Source organism: Dermochelys coriacea, chromosome 4, assembly GCF_009764565.3.
Source record: "Dermochelys coriacea isolate rDerCor1 chromosome 4, rDerCor1.pri.v4, whole genome shotgun sequence".
Lineage (NCBI taxonomy): Eukaryota > Metazoa > Chordata > Testudines > Dermochelyidae > Dermochelys > Dermochelys coriacea.
Genome location: NC_050071.1, coordinates 56143002 through 56160672, shown reverse-complemented (window position 1 = coordinate 56160672; position 17671 = coordinate 56143002). Strand labels below are relative to the sequence as shown.

Sequence of the window (17671 nt, the reverse complement as noted above, 5' to 3'; positions counted from 1 at the left end):
GTGAGAGCTAAGTGTCCTTGATGGGCCATCAATACATAGCTGTCTGGCCTTAATGTAAATTTTATCTGCTGGGTGTTACCCGGGAATACAGCACATGTGTATGTCTGTATGTAGCCAATATTCATAACTTCAGATATGAAAATGAAACAGGCATATAAATGGGATAATCATAATTAGAAAATCATAACTTTTCCATTGACACCTTACATTACATATGTTATACAATAGCTACAAGTCTTGTACAACAGTTGGTAAAATCAATGACATAAATGGCCATATTCAATTATTCATCATCACAACCTTTATATTTTATGGAGCATTCAGGTTTTTTGCCAAGAACAGGTTTACAGAGCTGTTTACTAGTCACCTTAACTTCCATGTATTGTGCAATAATAAATGAGCAATATCTATCTCAGTATAAGTGCAGAACCACTACAAGAAAGAACCTAAGCATTCTCTACACATGGCAGGGGTTCTCAACCAAGGGTCTGGGGCAGGTTTCAGTGTGTCCGCCAAGCAGCAGTGTTAGACCTGCTGAGGCCCAGGGCAGAACGCTGAAGTCCCACTGCATTGGGCTGAAGCCTGGGGCCCTGAGCAACTTAGCTTCACCCCTGGTGGCATGGGGCCCTGAGCAATTGCCCTGCCTTTTACCCCTTAAAGCCAGCACTGGCTTTTATATGCAGAAAACCAGTTATTGTGGCACAGGTGGGCCATGGAGTTTTTATAGCATGTTTGGGGGGCCTCAGAAAGAAAAAAGTTGAGACCCCCTGCTCTACAGTGTCTCTGAAATTGTAGGGGTTCTCAGACAAACATTCTGCATTCTCCTGTGGCTTTGCCATTGTCTTGAGGCACCCAACAAATCTCATGTTCTCGGCCGTTATGTTTGCTGTGGTGTCACAATGACTATGCAAAATTTGGAAGACTTAGTCAAAGTAAAGTTGTGAGGGTTTTGTGTTTTAAGGGTACTTAGTCTTTTACTAGCTGGCATTTCAGGGAGAGATGGAGTATATTTTGTTTATATTGCTTCATCAGAAGTTCAGAATAACGCAAAATAACTTTAATAGCATTAAGAAGAACAACATTTATTTTGTGTATTCTTTTATTGAAATGCATTTATTAGCACTTGAATGTATATATTTGCCCTCTGCTAGGATGTATAATACCATGTGAAATAACTAAACAAAGGGAGAACACTTTTTATAAATTAAAGGAGAAAATGCACATGATCCAAACTTCTGTTTTAGTTTCTTCCCAGCTGGTAATAAAATGGAATATGTTGGAACACACTTTTTTCTCTTAATCCTGATATTTGCAGTTACTATTTTACTCTAGGCATAATGGGACCTGAATAGCTAGTATATTCTGCTGTATTCTTTCAGCTTTCCCCAATTGTAATTCTGGGGTAGTTGAACTCTCACACTTGGTATCCATTTGACTATTTCTTTGACAGTTTTTTGGTCATCTTCCCCTACAGAAAACCAGACCGGGAGAGAGCTGAAGATCTGGACTACACTAGCAGAGATTGTAACTACTTTGGCCTGTCTCCAGAGGAACGCAGAACGAAGCAGGCCATAGAAGAATCTCGCTCACTTTATGAGATTCAGCAAAGGGATGAACATGCTTTTCCTGCTCTTTCTGTATGTATGTTTCAGTAATTGTAGGTAATAAGGTATTTTTTTTACAACCTGCCAGTGAATTATTCATTTGAAACTGGGTTGTCCCTTCTGTTGATGCATGAGTCAGAATGGAATTCAGCTTCATCTCCAGTAGCTTGTTGCCTCTGCTGAACTAACAGGAGTATAAAAAACATACTTTGCTTTCTGAAGTAAGCAGATACAACTCCTAATACACACAGGGAACAGATCTGCCGGATAAGAAGCTGTTGTCTTAACATAATCTTTCTTTGGAATTTTTAGGTTTTAATTCAGTCCGGCAGAAAACAGAAGTAGGGGAGACAGGCTGAAATAGTAATAGATGTTAGATTGTGAGGAGAATGGGATTTGAGAGAGACCTTGAATGTCTTGCTCTTTGGGAATGACAATTTCCAGGCAGAGGGCCTGATTCTGCTTATCTTAAACTTTTTTCAATGATGTTACTCCTGACTTCCATTGTTGTTCATAAGAAATGAATCAGGCCCAGGAGAGCTTTCTGGAACCTCCTAGTAAGTAAAGGGCAGACCACCATCTCATGGAGGAGACCACCATCTTGTTGTTGCAGTGTGGGAAATGCTGTGATGCGCCTGCTCAGATATGGAATATTAGGATTTTAAAATGGAAGAATTTATAGATTCTAGAAGTGGAATAAAACTCCAAGGTTTGTCCATGTAGCCTTGCGACAGGTTGAGTCACAGAAACCCCCTTAGGACTGTCACCTGAGTGCTGAGACTACCTCTAAGCCTGTTTTACCTGGCAGCTTGGGACTTCAGTACCCTGCCCAGTTGTGCCAGACACTCTAGCTTGCTACAAACACAGACCCAGGTCTGAATCACATCCCCCGAAAGCTGCAGGCTTAACTGAAAACAGCTTAAGAAGTGCTCCTGTCTCCGACACCCAGTTCCCAGTGGGATCCAAACCCCAAATAAAATCCATTTTACTCTGTATAAAGCTTATACAGGGTAAACTCATAAATTGTTCGCTCTCTAACACTGATAGAGAGAGATGCACAGCTGTTTGCTCCCCCAGGAATTAATTACTTGTTCTGGGTTATTTAATAAGTAAAAAGTGATTTTAGTAAATATAAAAAATAGCATTTAAGTGGTTCCAAGTAATAACAGATAGAACAAAATAAATTACCAAGCAAAATAAAACAAAAACATGCAAGTCTAAGCTTAATACAGTAGGAAACTAAATGCAGGTAAATCTCACCCTCAGAGATGTTCCAAATAAGCTTCTTTGACAGACTAACAAATTTATTTGAGCATAAGCTTTCGTGAGCTACGGCTCACTTCATCGGATGCATCCGATGAAGTGGGCCGTAGCTCACGAAAGCTTATGCTCAAATAAATTTGTTAGTCTTTTTTTTTGGGCGAATACAGACTAACACAGCTGCTAGTCTGAAACCTGTTTGACAGACTAGACTCTTTCCTAGTTTGGGTCCAGCAATTACATCCCTGTAGTTACTGTCGTTTGTTTCAGGCATTTCTTTGGGGGTGGAGAGGCGATCTCTTGAGCCAGCTGAAGACAAAATGGAGGGGTTTCCAGGGGCTTATATAGTCTTTCTCTTGTGGGAAAATCCCCTCCACAAGATGGAGTTTTGCAGTCACCTGGGCAAGTCACATAAGCTTAGATGTGGATTGGTGTCTTCCAAGGTCTGTTGTTAGCTAAGCACTCCCAATTACTTGAATAACCCCTTCACGCTTGTTGACCAAATCTGCCTTATGTGCTTCCTGCAGCAAACACTTTAAATACAAGCATAGAGCCAATGCTCATAACTTCAGATATAAAAATGATACATGCATATAAATAGGATGAATACATTCAGTAGAATATAACCTTTGCAAATATGTTACATGGCATATCTAGCATAAAACATATTCCAGTTATGTCATATTTACACTCATAAGCATATTTCTGTAAAGCATTATGGGGTGCAATGTCACAAGCTTAATAACCTGAGCTCTTGACTCAGAGGTGAGCCCCACTCTCTTGGAATGCAACAGTGAACTGGATGGGTAGAAAATTTGAGATTAGAAGGCTGCTTGTTTTCTCTGCCTCCTGCTGAAAATAAACTTGCATTCCTGGAGGCCAAGTGAGGTAATTTTAGATGATGGCACGTTGTTTTATACGTTCCTGCGGCCAAGCCTTTTTATATGAAATGCTGAATTTTGCTTCTCTCAATTTCTTTAGAACCATTTAGTTTGTCAGGCTGCTACGCAGACTGCTGATACTTGTGTAAAGATCCGAGCTGTTACTGAGAAAAGAAACAGCAGGTGGAAGGCAAATGTGGAAGAGCGAAAGGATAAAGGTAGTGTAAAAGAAAATGTTTTCTGGACTAAACATTGTTAGCTTTTATATTAAGAAACCAAGTCTGGGATTTTCAAAGCTGGGGATGTGCCTATATGTGGATTTATGCATCTGACTGGGTACATGAGAGTAATTTTTGTGACAATGGTCAAGTGCAATATAGTTGCATGCTTTGGGGAAAAGGTGCTTGTTTTCTTGATTAATGGGTAAGGTCTTTGGGTCAAACACCTCTTTATAGGAATTTTCAAATTATGTGGGATGGCACACAACAGGAGCTAAATGCTAAAAAGCTACGTCTTCTGACCCACATCAAAGTAATTTAGGTGCCGGTTTATACTGAAATTAGTGCCAGATAAGAGTTGCAGAAACTGCTGATGGAGAAATGCCAGAGATACTTGCTCAGATGGAAAGAGGGTTCATCTAAGAAAAAGCAAGTAAAAGGGGTTAGTGCCTAAATTGACTTTATCTAATAAAATTGTAAGGGTAGGGGAAGGAATTGAAAGAAGTGTGTGCGTGAGTGAGATTGAATTGCAAACACTTTTAAATTAAGTAGTGCTGGAGAAGGGTGAGAGGTGTGAGATTTCCTTCTCCCATATTCCTCACAATTCTTTGCATATTTGTCAAGTAACTCTTGGAGGAAAGATAAGGTAACTAAGCTCTCCTACTTCTGGTGGGGTTCATTTTGTGGCGGCGACAGGGAAGAAGGTTGCAGTTGTATAGTGGGAGAGCAGACAATTGTTGTGTCAACGCAAAATGCAGCTGCTAATCTGCTTTCTGGCTTTTCAGTCTTGTTATATATGAACTCTGTGAATCTGTTCCCTGCTTCCCCCTTCTTTACTGCATCATGTTGAAACTCCTTGGTCTTGCCTTCAAGGATCTATCCTTCCCCATATACCTATTTTTGCCTCTTTTCACCTGTCCCCTTTTCTCCTCTGCTCTGATAAAGACAAATAGGTATTGAAGCTCCTACATCTGATTCACATTTTTTTGAAAGTCCCTGCATCAGGCAGAGCAGGGATCTGAACTTAGGTCTTCCACATCCAAGGTGAGTGACCTAACCACGGGGCTACTGGCTTTTCTAAGCTGAGTTTTTTGGTGAAAATTTTCATAATGTCTTGGTTTTCATCCCAATGCAGAATGAAAACAAATTCTGAAACCTTGAAAATTTTTGTGAATCAGAAATTTTGTTTTCCAGCCAGCCCTACTTATTTCAGCTTATTCTGCTTTCCACGTTTATGCTATTTTGAAGTAACGTATAATTGAGCTGAAGTAGAAAGGTCATGATGTATCTGAAGATTTAACTTTGGAAAGACAAGTTGCTATACTGGCTGAAGTAGTCTCTAAGGTGCCACAAGTCCTCCTTTTTTTTTTTTTTTTTTTTCCTTTGGCTCAAGTTGTGACTATTAATGATTTGATGCTTCATTTACAGTGTTGTATCTTTTGGTATTACAGATTCAAATTCCAGGCAGGTCCACTTCAGTCAGAAGTTTGAGTCAAATTCATCTGAGGTAATTTAAAGAAAAGACCAAACCAATTCTTTCTCTCTCACCCTGTCTCCCTCCCTCCCATAATGTGCATTAAGCAGCACAGCGTAAGGTGGCTAGCAGAGAGGTAGCTGTCTTCAGAGCCAAGGCTACTGCTGCTACTTCAGTACTTTCTGTAGATTATTGTAGGAGGGAGACTTGTCTTATTTTTGAACTTCCTCAGAACCTTTAAGAGTCTGTTTATGTGGTTTCTCTCTGCAATGTAAATTCTACAACTTGGGCTATTAAGAGCACTTCTGAACCTGGATCTCTATTTGCTAATGTACCCCATATGTTGGCAGTATGAGTCTCTGTTCCCCTCTAGTGGTTGGACCTCACAGGTTTGAGTCTGGCATGGTTTAGGATCTAGAGGTTCTCACTGTGATCCCTGCTGCCAACAGATCATCAAGATTGCCATAGTAGCAATCTGATAAACACTCATCTGATGGCCAGCCCACCTTTTTAAGAGTGTTGTGTGCTTAATATCTTTTAATGGCCTTTTTTTGTAGAAAAAAAAATAGAATAGCATTGACTCTCCATTTTAACTTTTGTAATAGAAGAATGGTGGAGATGACAAGTATCCAAAAGCTTCATCTCCTTTGAAACAAGGAAAGACACAATCTCAGTCTCCTGCAGAACAAGTAAGAAATGTTTGTTTAACTTCCTTTTTTTTCAGCCATGAGGCCTCCGGGCATTCTTGCCATCACAGCCATATAGCTATTGAAGACAATTACTTGGTATTGTGGTAGTGCCCAAAGCCCCCAGTTGGGATTGGAAACCCATTATGCTAGGTGCTATATGAAGACCTGGTTCCTATCTGAAAGATCTTGCAATTTAATTGTAAGGGTCATTCCAGGAGTTTGTGAGTAAGGGGTTAATCCACATCCACCTTTTAAGTGAATGCTACTTTTTTAGGTTAAACCCCCTCCAGCTATTTCACCTTCTGTGACTTTCTCAGAGACCAATATCATTCCCTCTACAACATTCCCAGCTCCTGCTGGTCTAGGAAATTGTTTAAACAACTTTTGGTTATGTTAGCAACAACAGGCATTGTGGTTGTTGCCATCCTCTGATCTGTTGTACTGTAGCACAGTATGATACATGATGAGTATCTGAGCAGGCTCACTTCATTTAGTTAGTGGCTTTTCTTTTTGGAGGTGAAAAACCATAAATTTATTATTGTGAGAATTGCTGAATTTACTGCCTGGAGATGGAAGCTTGATATTCATCTCTGGTATCAACCTTTTCTGGAGAGGTGACCCCTAGGATGAGAGGGTAGTTCAGTCTCCATGTACAGTCAATGAACAAGACTAAAGGTGGCTACGCAATTAGGATTCCTATTTTGTCAGTAGCTTGTTAGCTAATGTTACTAGATGGTGTTTTGCTCCTGTGACAGTGGCAGCCCGGTTAAGTCTAGATTGTCAAACCTTTGTGAATGGAATGGAATTTAGGCTCTTATTCTAAGTAAGCATTATCTGTGAGCCCTGCTAACTTCTCTTGGTCTCTTTGCTTTATAGAAACTGACAGCATGCTTACCATGTGTAAATCCAACTCTCTCTCCTGCCTTCTCAGAGGTGCATTTGCCTCCTACAGTGCCTTCTATTCCAGCCATTGTGCCAGCTTGGCAAAATGAGCCAACTTATCGACCAACAGGTTTGAAGAAATCTTCTTTGGTCTGCTTCAGAGACTTATCGTACCATGTTCAGAACAGTCTGTGTGTTCTTAAAAAAAGAAGACTTCAAATTGTCTGAGTGGGATTTTGAAAAACAGACATTGAAAGATAATTAGAATACTCTCCTAGCTGCTTTTGAAAATCCCAGTTAGCTTCAGTTGTCCATATAAATGTCATTGCTAATTAAAATAGTTTACATGACCCTTTGCCTTTTAAGGGAAGGGGGACTGCGGGAAGTATTACTATTCCATTCCAGCCTGGGTCACTTAGAGATTCAGCTGTAAGATTCAGTTCCCTTTTGTCTTCTGTCAGGGTATTTTTAAATAATGCAAGTGATAAGATTTTTGTTACCACTTTTGGATAGACTGTTGTACAGTCCTTTTCTGAAAATTTGTTTTTTGAATTGAGCCTTCATTTTCCTTCAGCTTCATTTCAGGATTCATACCCCTCTGTATCATCCTAAATAATTAATCTTCCTGATGTTTTAATCCTTATCTCTCATTAGTGTACTTCAGCCAAATTCTGTGTACTTATGTCTTTCACTCTTCCCTCTTTCTTAGGTATTCCAACCCAAATACCTGTTTCTTCATTGATGCCGGCCCCGACAACTGGACCTGATTCTGTTGTATCCCAGGCAACCTCTGCTCCAGTTGCCGGAGTTTCTGTATCAATACAAGCAGTTAACCAGCCTTTGATGCCTTTGCCTCAGACACTGAATCCTTATCAAGACCCATTGTTCCCTGGATTCCCTTTTAATGAAAAGGGGGAGAGAGCCATTGCACCACCTTATTCCCTGTGTAATACAGGAGATGATCTACCTAAAGGTAGAAAACCTTTATATTTTACACTCTTTCTAATGGAATGTCTTTGTTTAAAATCTGGATGAAGGAGAATGAAATGTATTTCTTTAATTTGTTTCGATAAGTGTTGAAAGATTTAACGGTTGCTGAGCTACCATTCTTTGTATAAAAATAAGTAAATTGTACTGTTTGTTTTTAGCTTATGCTGCTAATGGTAATTATTTTAAGTGCTGATATTCATAACTTTATTGTGAACTTTTCATGGCTCATAGTCTGATTCATCAATTTACTTCCTTACATCAGAAGTGTGTGTGTGTGTGTGTGTGTGTGTGTGTGTGTGGCTTACATTTAAAAAAAATAAGATTTCCTTGACCATATTGTAGATATCTGTTCCCTGTTTATAGTAGTGAAAAATAGCAGATGGAATCTCGTGTTGTTTTAATCAGAAATTTGAACCTTACTCAGCAATTTTCTTACTGGTCTGGGAAAAGGCATATTTTAGCATTTTAAAAAGAAAATACAAGGAGTTCATGTAGAACATACCACACCTGAATGGATGGTGTGTTCATTTTGGTAACATTCTCTCTTACATTTTTAAACTGAGTTCAGTTCCTTGAGCTATTAAAACTGGAATTTAAAACATGCAGTTGAGTTTCAGATCATTTTATATCAGTCCAAGGGGAGTCAAACCACCAGGCTGAAGTAGCAATATAAAGTGTTGAACTTTTCTCGACTAGAACTGTAGCTGAAAATTTGCACAGGATGAGATTGATTGATTGATTGATTGATTGATTGCTGGGTGGGAGGAAAGTGCGTGTGCATGCATGCATGCATGCATTTTTCTGAGTGTTAATTGACTTGATGTTTGTTTGTTTTTTTTTTCTCTAGATAAAAGTATTCTTCGATTTTTCTTTAATCTTGGTGTGAAGGTAATTTATCCAAACTCTCATCAATGAGATTTTTCTACTTAACCTCCATCTCCCACATCCCTAAATGGTAACTTTAGTAGGGGAAAATGAAAAATGGATTTTTTTTTTTAAATTAATACTAATGATACTAACTTTATATGGGGATTGAGTGGCTCAAGATACTGGTAATGAAAAATATAGATCTGCTTACCTCTGAGATGCTGCTTTAAATCCAGCCCAAATCAAAAGTGATTGAATAGCATTACCATCATATGGCTGTTTGACGTGTGGAAAGGAGCTTGGTGGACAGTTTTCAGAGGACAGATGTTCATGTCTCAGAAGTCACCACCATCACAATTCACAATAATTTTGACTCTTTTGGCTGGCAGCTGAGACACAAAAGATTGAATGGATCATGGGGATGGAGCTCTGAGACTCCTAGAAGTGGTCCATCTATGTAAATGGTGAGACATGTTGACAGGGCAGCTTAGGGGAAAGCTGTACTGCTGCTGTTTATACTGTACCATTTGTGTGGTTAGAGGACTTCAGTCTCTAGGACTGTCAATTGGATATCCTTCATAAGCAAACACAATTCTTACAGATATGTAAAATCCATATGGAACACTACAACTTTTTTTGGGGGGGCCTCTGTTATGAAAAGGCTATATTCTAGCCATAGGTAAGGCTAAGATTTTGCTCTCCATTATGTGCTTTCTTTTGCACATGCCCCCACTTCTAAAATTCTCAGTCCTTTCCTCTTCAAGTTGTCTGTGGGCAACAGACTCTGTTTTAACCTAAATTAGAAATGACCTGGACAAGCCATTCTTAAATATAGGACTGGGGTTTAGGGGAAATAGATGTTAATCTTGTTTTGAAAGGTGTTTTTGTTTGTTTTTTGGATGTCTTCTCAAATATAACTTCTTAGAAACTTCAGGTAAGGTTTATTCAAAAGATTTTGGTGAATGAGACGTAGCACACAAGACTAATGTTCGGGTTTCTGCCTCTGTGAGTTTGTTGAATTCCAGTATCTCAGAAATGGCTAGCTGAAATCACTTCAAATTTGAGCAAGGTGTTCTCTGCTGGCAGCAGGCTACACATGCAAAATTTGGAAGTGAAAGGCGTGTTCGCTGAGGTTTTTAGTGGTGACTCCAAAATTAGGCATACAATTTAAAGCAAGCCTCAAGTAAAAATAGGCTATCCTTTCTACCATATTCTGAAAACTTTTTATCTCAAATTTTATATCAAATTGTTTGCTTTTTTTTGCAAAGATTTTGTTGCAATCTCATGCACAGCACCACTTTTGAGATTGGAGAAGTCATATTTTAGGCAATTAATTCCTGGTCAATTAAATGTCAATAATCCATTTGGTGCTGAACATGAAAATGGAGCCAAAAGACTGAAGACATGAGCTTTCTTTCTCTCTCTTTTTAAAGTCTATCTTTTAGCTGGAGTTAAGGTTGCAAGTATGTACCAGTAACTTACAAGTAAAACACCTTATAAGAAAATTGTTGACTCTTCCTATTGCAGTGGCATGAATCTGAATTGGATCCCATTTATCAAAAAGCAATTGTTAGAAACGGGGAATTTTAAATTAAAAGAATTTTAAAACATTTTTGAAAACCTCAGGCATGCATAGGTAAGACACCCAAACAAAATTCAGTTCCTGAATTGAGGAACGACCAAAAATTCTGAACTGATCCATCAAAAAACAGATTCATCTTGTTGGTGTCCACAAACATTAGAAAGCTTTTGATTTTTGAATACTGCATTGGTTGAACTTGCTCTAGTTTTTATTGTGGCCATAAACAGTCCACAGAAGACATTCTTTACAAATTCACAGTTACATCAGTATCCTACTGAAGGCAGACATCCCCCATTCTTCATTAAGATTGCATATGCCACCAGTTATATCGGTGTCATTACATGTTAGTGTATCAATATATTCAAACATCATAACCCCAGATCAGGAAGTCATAATACTTGCAGAAAAGAGCAAAAGTGAGGGTGGCGGTGAAGCATGATATACCAGATATATGTATATATAAAACCAGTGCTCTGTGCTGCGGTACTTTCAATAGTTCATCTACAAGCATTTTAAGTGTAGTGCATCTACAAATTTAAGATGTCTCTAGTTGTTGTCTGCAAAGTACTTTAAGCTATTATGAAAAAGGATGACTAAGGGGAAATGGGAGGATGTTTATGACTGTACTGTCACTGTACCAGTACAGTGGCCTTTCCCAACATTAGACGTCTGCAGCGGTAGCTGTGGATTTCCAAAATCCTTTAGAAAAATTCATGGTTCAGAAATAACAAAACTTTTATGTTTGAAAGAAACAAAGAAGGGAAGACAGGAGACTGGTGTTGCTATGGGGATAGAGTTAACAATGCTGTGTGACCATAACTAATTCTTTCCATACTCTATAAAATATTTTGGGTTTCTTTCCTATATTACCTTAACGGGTAATTTCTTGGGTTTCTGACTGTGGTTGTTTTAACTGGAGCATTCTTGTAAGAACTAGTCTAAATGGGGAAATTTATCAGCGTAATTGTATACCAGTATAACTACCCATGTGAACACACTTGTTCTGGAATAAGAATGCCTTTCTTATTTTAGGTTTAACCTTTCACTTTGGAAGTGGTATAAATTAAACCAGAAAAAGGCAATGTTATTCCGGAATAAGTGCCCACATGGGAAATTATACAGCTATAATATTTTGTGTGTGTGTACAGTAAATTTTCCCATATATTCAAACCCTAAATCACCCCATGCCTGCCTATTCTACCCATCTTAAATTAATGACATAGTCTCTCAATTTTAAATCCATCTTAAATAAAGATTTTTGTTTATCTAGAGAAGCATCATGTATACTATTGTAGTAAATGCTGTATCAGCATTTCCATTCTGCACTTAAAATTTTAGGGGAGGTAATTTTTTCAAGCTTTAATGTAAAAACTACCTTTGGTCTCAGACTTGGTACACCTGACTTCATCTGTGGAGTAAAATCGTTTGTGGTGTTTTTTAATGACCTAATCTGGAAAAAAAAATCTCTTCAGCTATCATAATTTTAAAGAATGAAAAGAGAGAAGTTAGTGGTTTTGATAACTTTGTGTAACTAGTCAAAGTCTCTGGTTTGGTTCAAAGAAAATTAGCTGGCCATTAGTCAATGATGTTGTTATGTATATTAAAAATATGCTTTTGTTTCATAGACCTAAGTTTTTGAAACTCACTTTGTGGATCATTATATGATTTCCATTGCTGGCAGTGTGCATTATTTAGGATGTAGTCTCTCATCTTCTGTGTAAGAACTTTCTACTGGCTGAAGTACCATGGGTCACTAACCAAAGAGTAGAATTGCTGACTCCCTTGGAGGGCAGCTGTGTCTTTTTTTCTCTCTTATAGAGAATCTCCTGGTCTGGAAACCTGGCTGTTGGGTTACCATGCCCACTAATGCCATAGAAGTAGCCACTAGTAAAATTCTTGGTGTCCTACAGGCTCTTTCCATATAGGCCTGGGAAATGTCAGCACCTTTAGCGGACATGATAATCCAGCAGCTCCCAGACCAAAGGAGAAGATGTACTTGCAGTAAGTGCAAACTGTCTATTTTCTGTTAGTGTATATTAGATGGTGACAGAAATCCAGTTAATGGGCTGCAGAATATGACCTTACTCAAATATGGCTTTTGAATTTTGTGGCAATGAGCCTCATTTCAGATGTCTGCAGATCTGTATGTGCATGTTTCAAGATGAGGTAACGCTGTTTTTTCCTCAGGATTTTGACAGAATGGATATGTGGGTTAAGTGTCCATTTAACACCTATGATTCAAGAAAGTATCTAGAAAACCTGAACACACTTAAAAAGCATAGCTACAACTTAACTCGCTCTATTATGCTTTCTGTTGGTCTGTGTTTAAGCATTTTGACAGCATTCTTTCTGTATAGTCAAACTGTTTCCCCTTTCACACAGCAATAGGAATTAAAAAAAAAAAATTGTAAAACCGTAAAAATAGGTCAAGGGATTTGCAGGCAGATATTGTATATAAAACTACTTTTATCTCTTAAAATAAATTGACTGGGTTTCAAGTTGACAAATGACTTTACAGTGTGATATTTTACATCTGTTTTAATTCCATAGTAGACTGAAACATCTTTGTTTTGCAGGCATACAGCTGTCCCATGTGGGCACCACATTCTTATTTGTACCCTCTGCATCAGGCCTATGTAGCTTCTTGCAGAATGTACCCAAAAATTTCAGTTCCTGTGTATCCTCACAACCCTTGGTTCCAAGAGGCGCCACCAACTCAGAATGAAAATGAAACAGCACAAACAAACAGACACTTTCCTATGCAGAATGAGGCCAGATCTGATGATCAGAGTCTGCAAGTTGACACTAGATCTCCATCATTGCCTCTGATTATATCTACAGCTCAGGTGTCAGAAAGTCAAAGACAGGTCTGTGTAGAATCCGAGAACCCAGTGCAAGCTCTTCAGTCAGATCAAGATGAGTCAGTGAGAGGAAAAAACATGTTCCTGCACCCACCATTTGGACACAATCAATTTTTAGGAGCTGTTCCAATAGCACCTCCTTTTTTCCCTCACTTCTGGTATGGGTGCCCATTTCAGGGTTTTATGGAAAATTCAGTAGTGAGACCTAGTGTTATGTCACCTGAGGCCAAAGGTGCAGCTGTTAGCCCCTTAGCAAATATATATCTGGTTGAAGAATGCAGTTCTCCAGTTCCAGTAACAAGTTGTGTGGAGCATCTTCAGAAGGTGGTGAGTGAAAGTAGCTCCAGTGCCATACCTCTCCCTGTGGCCAGTTTGAGCAGTGAATCTGATGTCCTGGATGAAACCTCAGCCAGAATGCCTAAGATGGAGCAAATATGTACTGCTGTTTCTCCTGCTAAACAAGTGAAGGCTGCGCTACAAAATCGTTCTACACAGATGCAGGGGATTGAGAGGCAGACAGTGGTGTCACATGCTTCACCATCAGTAACAGAGCCACCAAAAAATGAAATGAAAAGTAATATTTCCGGTCATAAGGAAAAGCCAGAGAAAGCCAGAGATGCCAAGGCTACTGATAATTTACAGGCCAACTTGGTAGAAAGCAGGACACAAAGAACAAGGGAAGAGAGCTCTGAAGATGAAAATGAGGTGTCTGATATGCTGAGAAGTGGTAGATCCAAGCAGTTTTATAATCAGACTTATGGCGGTGGCAGAAGGCCAAGAAATGAATGGGGCTACCCTTCTAGTCGGGGAGGATACCAGTACCCAAGAAATGAGGAAGCCTGGAAAGGACCACCGAACAGAAGCAGAGATGAAGGTTACCAATATCACCGAAATTTTAGAGGGAGGCCATATAGAAATGATAGAAGAAGGGCAATCATGGGAGATAATCAGAGGGGGCATCTAGCATAGGCATATCTTATTGGAAAGTTTCAAATGCCAATACAAATTTCAAGGAGAGACTTCTAAAATCTTCCCTGTTTTTTTTTGTTTTGTTTTAAGATAGGGTACACTTGTAACCTCAAAGTAAGGCCTGGGGGAAATGAACTCCTAGTCCTAGCATTAAGTTTCTTGGCAATTAAATATTAAGTTTTTTGGTTGAGGAATTTTTTCAAATTTTTGGAAGTAGAAAATAAAATTGTTTTAAAGTATAAAAACAATACAGTTTAATATTGAACTTTTTCCATAGAGGTTTGAGTTTGTGATACAACAAAATGATAAATATTGTTTACTGGAATGATACAAATATAGTATTTGACATGATCTAGGTTCTAAAACTGATGGTAGTGTTGCACCAAATATAAATGTATATTTTATCATACAATGCCTTAGTTCTAAACTGAGCTAAAGGAATTTTCAGCCTACCGCACTGTTGTCTTTGATATGCTTCCAACCCAAAGGCCTTTCATCTCAAAATCTGTCAAACTTGAATGTTTCTCTTTAGTGTGTTACATCTATGGCAGTCAGCTAACTGTGTCTTAGATATGTTGTATATAGTTCTTTTAATATTCATAGGGTATATTTTTGAATTTTAAAAAGCATTTGTTGAAATCAAAATTGAGACAAGCAGTCAAGAATAGCTGTGTGTGAATTGAAAGAAAATTCAGTGGAATGGCTGTTTCCACCAAGAATTCTTAACACTGGTGTGACTATAATGGTGCCTATGCCAATTAAATATTTACAAAGACAATAAAAAATGTAGATGCTATGCATTTCCAAAATATTCTGCATCTGTTATAATAGCAGAAGTTTTTTAATGCCACTTTAACACTAATGCACTGACAAATCCTAAATATTTTGTGAGCAGAAATGCATAAAATACATGTTACATTTTTTTTTTTAAGTTTGTATGATGAGCTACTGTTGAGCTTTTTTTGTTGTTGCACTGTTGATGCAAATTGGTTATGCTTTGCATGTACAATTCATTGCTGGAACTCCTTTTTAAAAACAAGATGGATGTGGTTTTCAGAATATATTCTCTAGAATTCAGAAGAAAGTGGCTTCTGCCTTATATTTTTACACTGTGTCAGAGTTCTGATTGCTGTTTCTTCTGACTCTTAAAGATGATCTCTGCAGTGTTCCTGATTATTGCCTTTGCAGTTGGGATATTCAGCTATCCAAACTCGAGAGTGCAGTGTGCACACTATTCACTCAGCTCTGTTGCTTTGTAAAATTAACTGTTGTGTATATTTTTATATCTCTGTATATAGCAGTGTAAAAGGTGATGGTGCCCTTTTATTCATGTCTGAGATTGTATACCTTTGATCAGGAAACTTGAGTGATACTGTTATACATGTGACGAAGCAATTCTTTTCAGATGCATGCCATGTATAAAAACACCTAATTAAAAATAAATGTTTGTCCTTTCACTTTCTTTTTAAACTATATAAAACCACTCGTAATAACATGGTCAATCTTCTGGTTCTGTTGATATCTACAAATGGCATATCAGTAGAACTGATAACTGCTACTATATTTGTAGCTACTGACCTGAACTCTGTCCGCACTATACAGCAATTAACATTTAGGCACTTAGCAAAATATACATTAGAGTGCATATTATAAATGAAATTTGTAGGAAAGGAAATTGTAAAAACAGTACAGCCTTTACCTGAGCAAGAAAAATATTTAAATCAATTTGAGTGGAAATATATTTAGAAATAAATTTTAGGCTTAGTCTGCAAGGTTGCTATTAAAAACAAACTCTGGAGGATGTACTAACTAAGCTCTTGCTTCCCTATTCATATTCAGGGATTACATAAAATAATGGGGTGATGGTTAGCTAATAAAGTTAAGAAAGCTTCTCTTCACATTGTGTAGTTTCTCCCCTGCTCTTTACAATGCTGCTCTTTGAACTCAATCTAATGCTCACTGAATTGTATGAGCATTGGAACAGATGCGTAGTCATCTATGCCTTTGTATGTATTATGAGGTTTGAGTAACATTTTGATTTCCACAGATTGAGAGAAATTTAAAAGTGGACTCTCTAGAGAGAACAGGAGTACTTATGGCGCCATAGAGACTAGCAAATTTATTTGAGCGTAAGCTTTCGTGAACTACAGCTCACTTCATCGGATGCATTCAGTGGAAAATACAATGGGGGGATTTATATACACACAGAGAACATGAAACAATGGGTGTTACCATACACACTGTAACCAGAGTGATCACTTAAGATGAGCTATTACCAGCAGGAGAGCAGGGGCGGGGGGACCTTTTGTAGTGATGATCAAGGTGGGCCATTTCCAGCAGTTGATAAGAACGTCTGAGGAACGGGGGGGTGGGGGGAATAAACATGGGGAAATAGCTTTACTTTGTGTAATGACCCATCCACTCCCACTCCCAGTCTCCATTCAAGCCTAAGTTAATTGTATCCAGTTTGAAAATTAATTCCAATTCAGCAGTCTCTTGCTGGAGTCTGTTTTTTTTTTTGAAGTTTTTTTTGTTGAAGTATTCGTGTGACTGGAGAGATTGAAGTGTTCTCCGACTGGTTTTTGAATGTTATAATTCTGGACGTCTGATTTGTGTCCATTTATTCTTTTATGTAGCGACTGTCCAATCTGACCCATGTACACGGCAGAGGGGCATTGCTGGCACATGATGGCATATCACATTGGTAGATGTGCAGGTGAACGAGCCTCTGATAGTGTGGGTGATGTGATTAGGCCCTGTGATGGTGTCCCCTAAATAGATACGTGGACACAGTTGGCAACGGGCTTTGTTGCAAGGATAGGTTCCTGGGTTAGTGGTTCTGTTGTGTGGTTGCTGGTGAGTATTTGCTTCAGGTTGGGGGGCTGTCTGTAAGCAAGGACTGGCTTGTCTCCCAAGATCTGTGAGAGTGATGGGTTGTCCTTCAGGATAGGTTGTAGATCCTTGATGATGCATTGGAGAGGTTTTAGTGGGGGATTATAATCAATAAGATGCTGGAAATGGTAAGGCATAAGAGTCAATGTGGGCAAAGTCCATCCCTGTACTGAAGTTTACACCACTCATCCTGCTGCAAGAGATCTGTGACTCAGGAACTGGAATCTCTGCTCAAGTGTGAGGCTGTGAATATTCCAGCTGAAGTGCTGATGGCCTTCCCTTTTACCTATATCATGTCTCCCTGAAACTGACGAATTGACTGACTGCAATCTGCCCTGTCAGTAGGGGTAGAATTCCTCTTCCCCCTTTCTCCCCCCCCCCATTTAGCTCTAGTCCTTTCTCTACAGATTCCCAATGCTGTACACCTTTTCATAGGTCGAGGGAGGGAGGTTGGTTGAGTTTTAATCCGTGTAATTTTCAGGCCAGAAGGAACCAGTATGAT

General features: G+C 38.7%; 1 protein-coding gene across 1 annotated transcript in view; it reads left to right on the top strand.

The window, feature by feature from the left end:
- Positions 1–15734, top strand: part of OTUD4 (OTU deubiquitinase 4) — a 42671-nt gene extending 26937 nt beyond the window's left edge. The window contains exons 15-22 of the mRNA XM_038400022.2: positions 1475–1637; positions 3846–3963; positions 5415–5470; positions 6043–6126; positions 7003–7138; positions 7718–7981; positions 8846–8886; positions 13024–15734. Of these exons, the coding sequence (XP_038255950.1) occupies positions 1475–1637; positions 3846–3963; positions 5415–5470; positions 6043–6126; positions 7003–7138; positions 7718–7981; positions 8846–8886; positions 13024–14277 (2116 nt within the window). The 3' untranslated portion in view covers positions 14278–15734. The remainder of the gene's footprint in view (positions 1–1474; positions 1638–3845; positions 3964–5414; positions 5471–6042; positions 6127–7002; positions 7139–7717; positions 7982–8845; positions 8887–13023) is intronic.
- The last annotated feature ends 1937 nt before the right edge of the window (positions 15735–17671 follow it).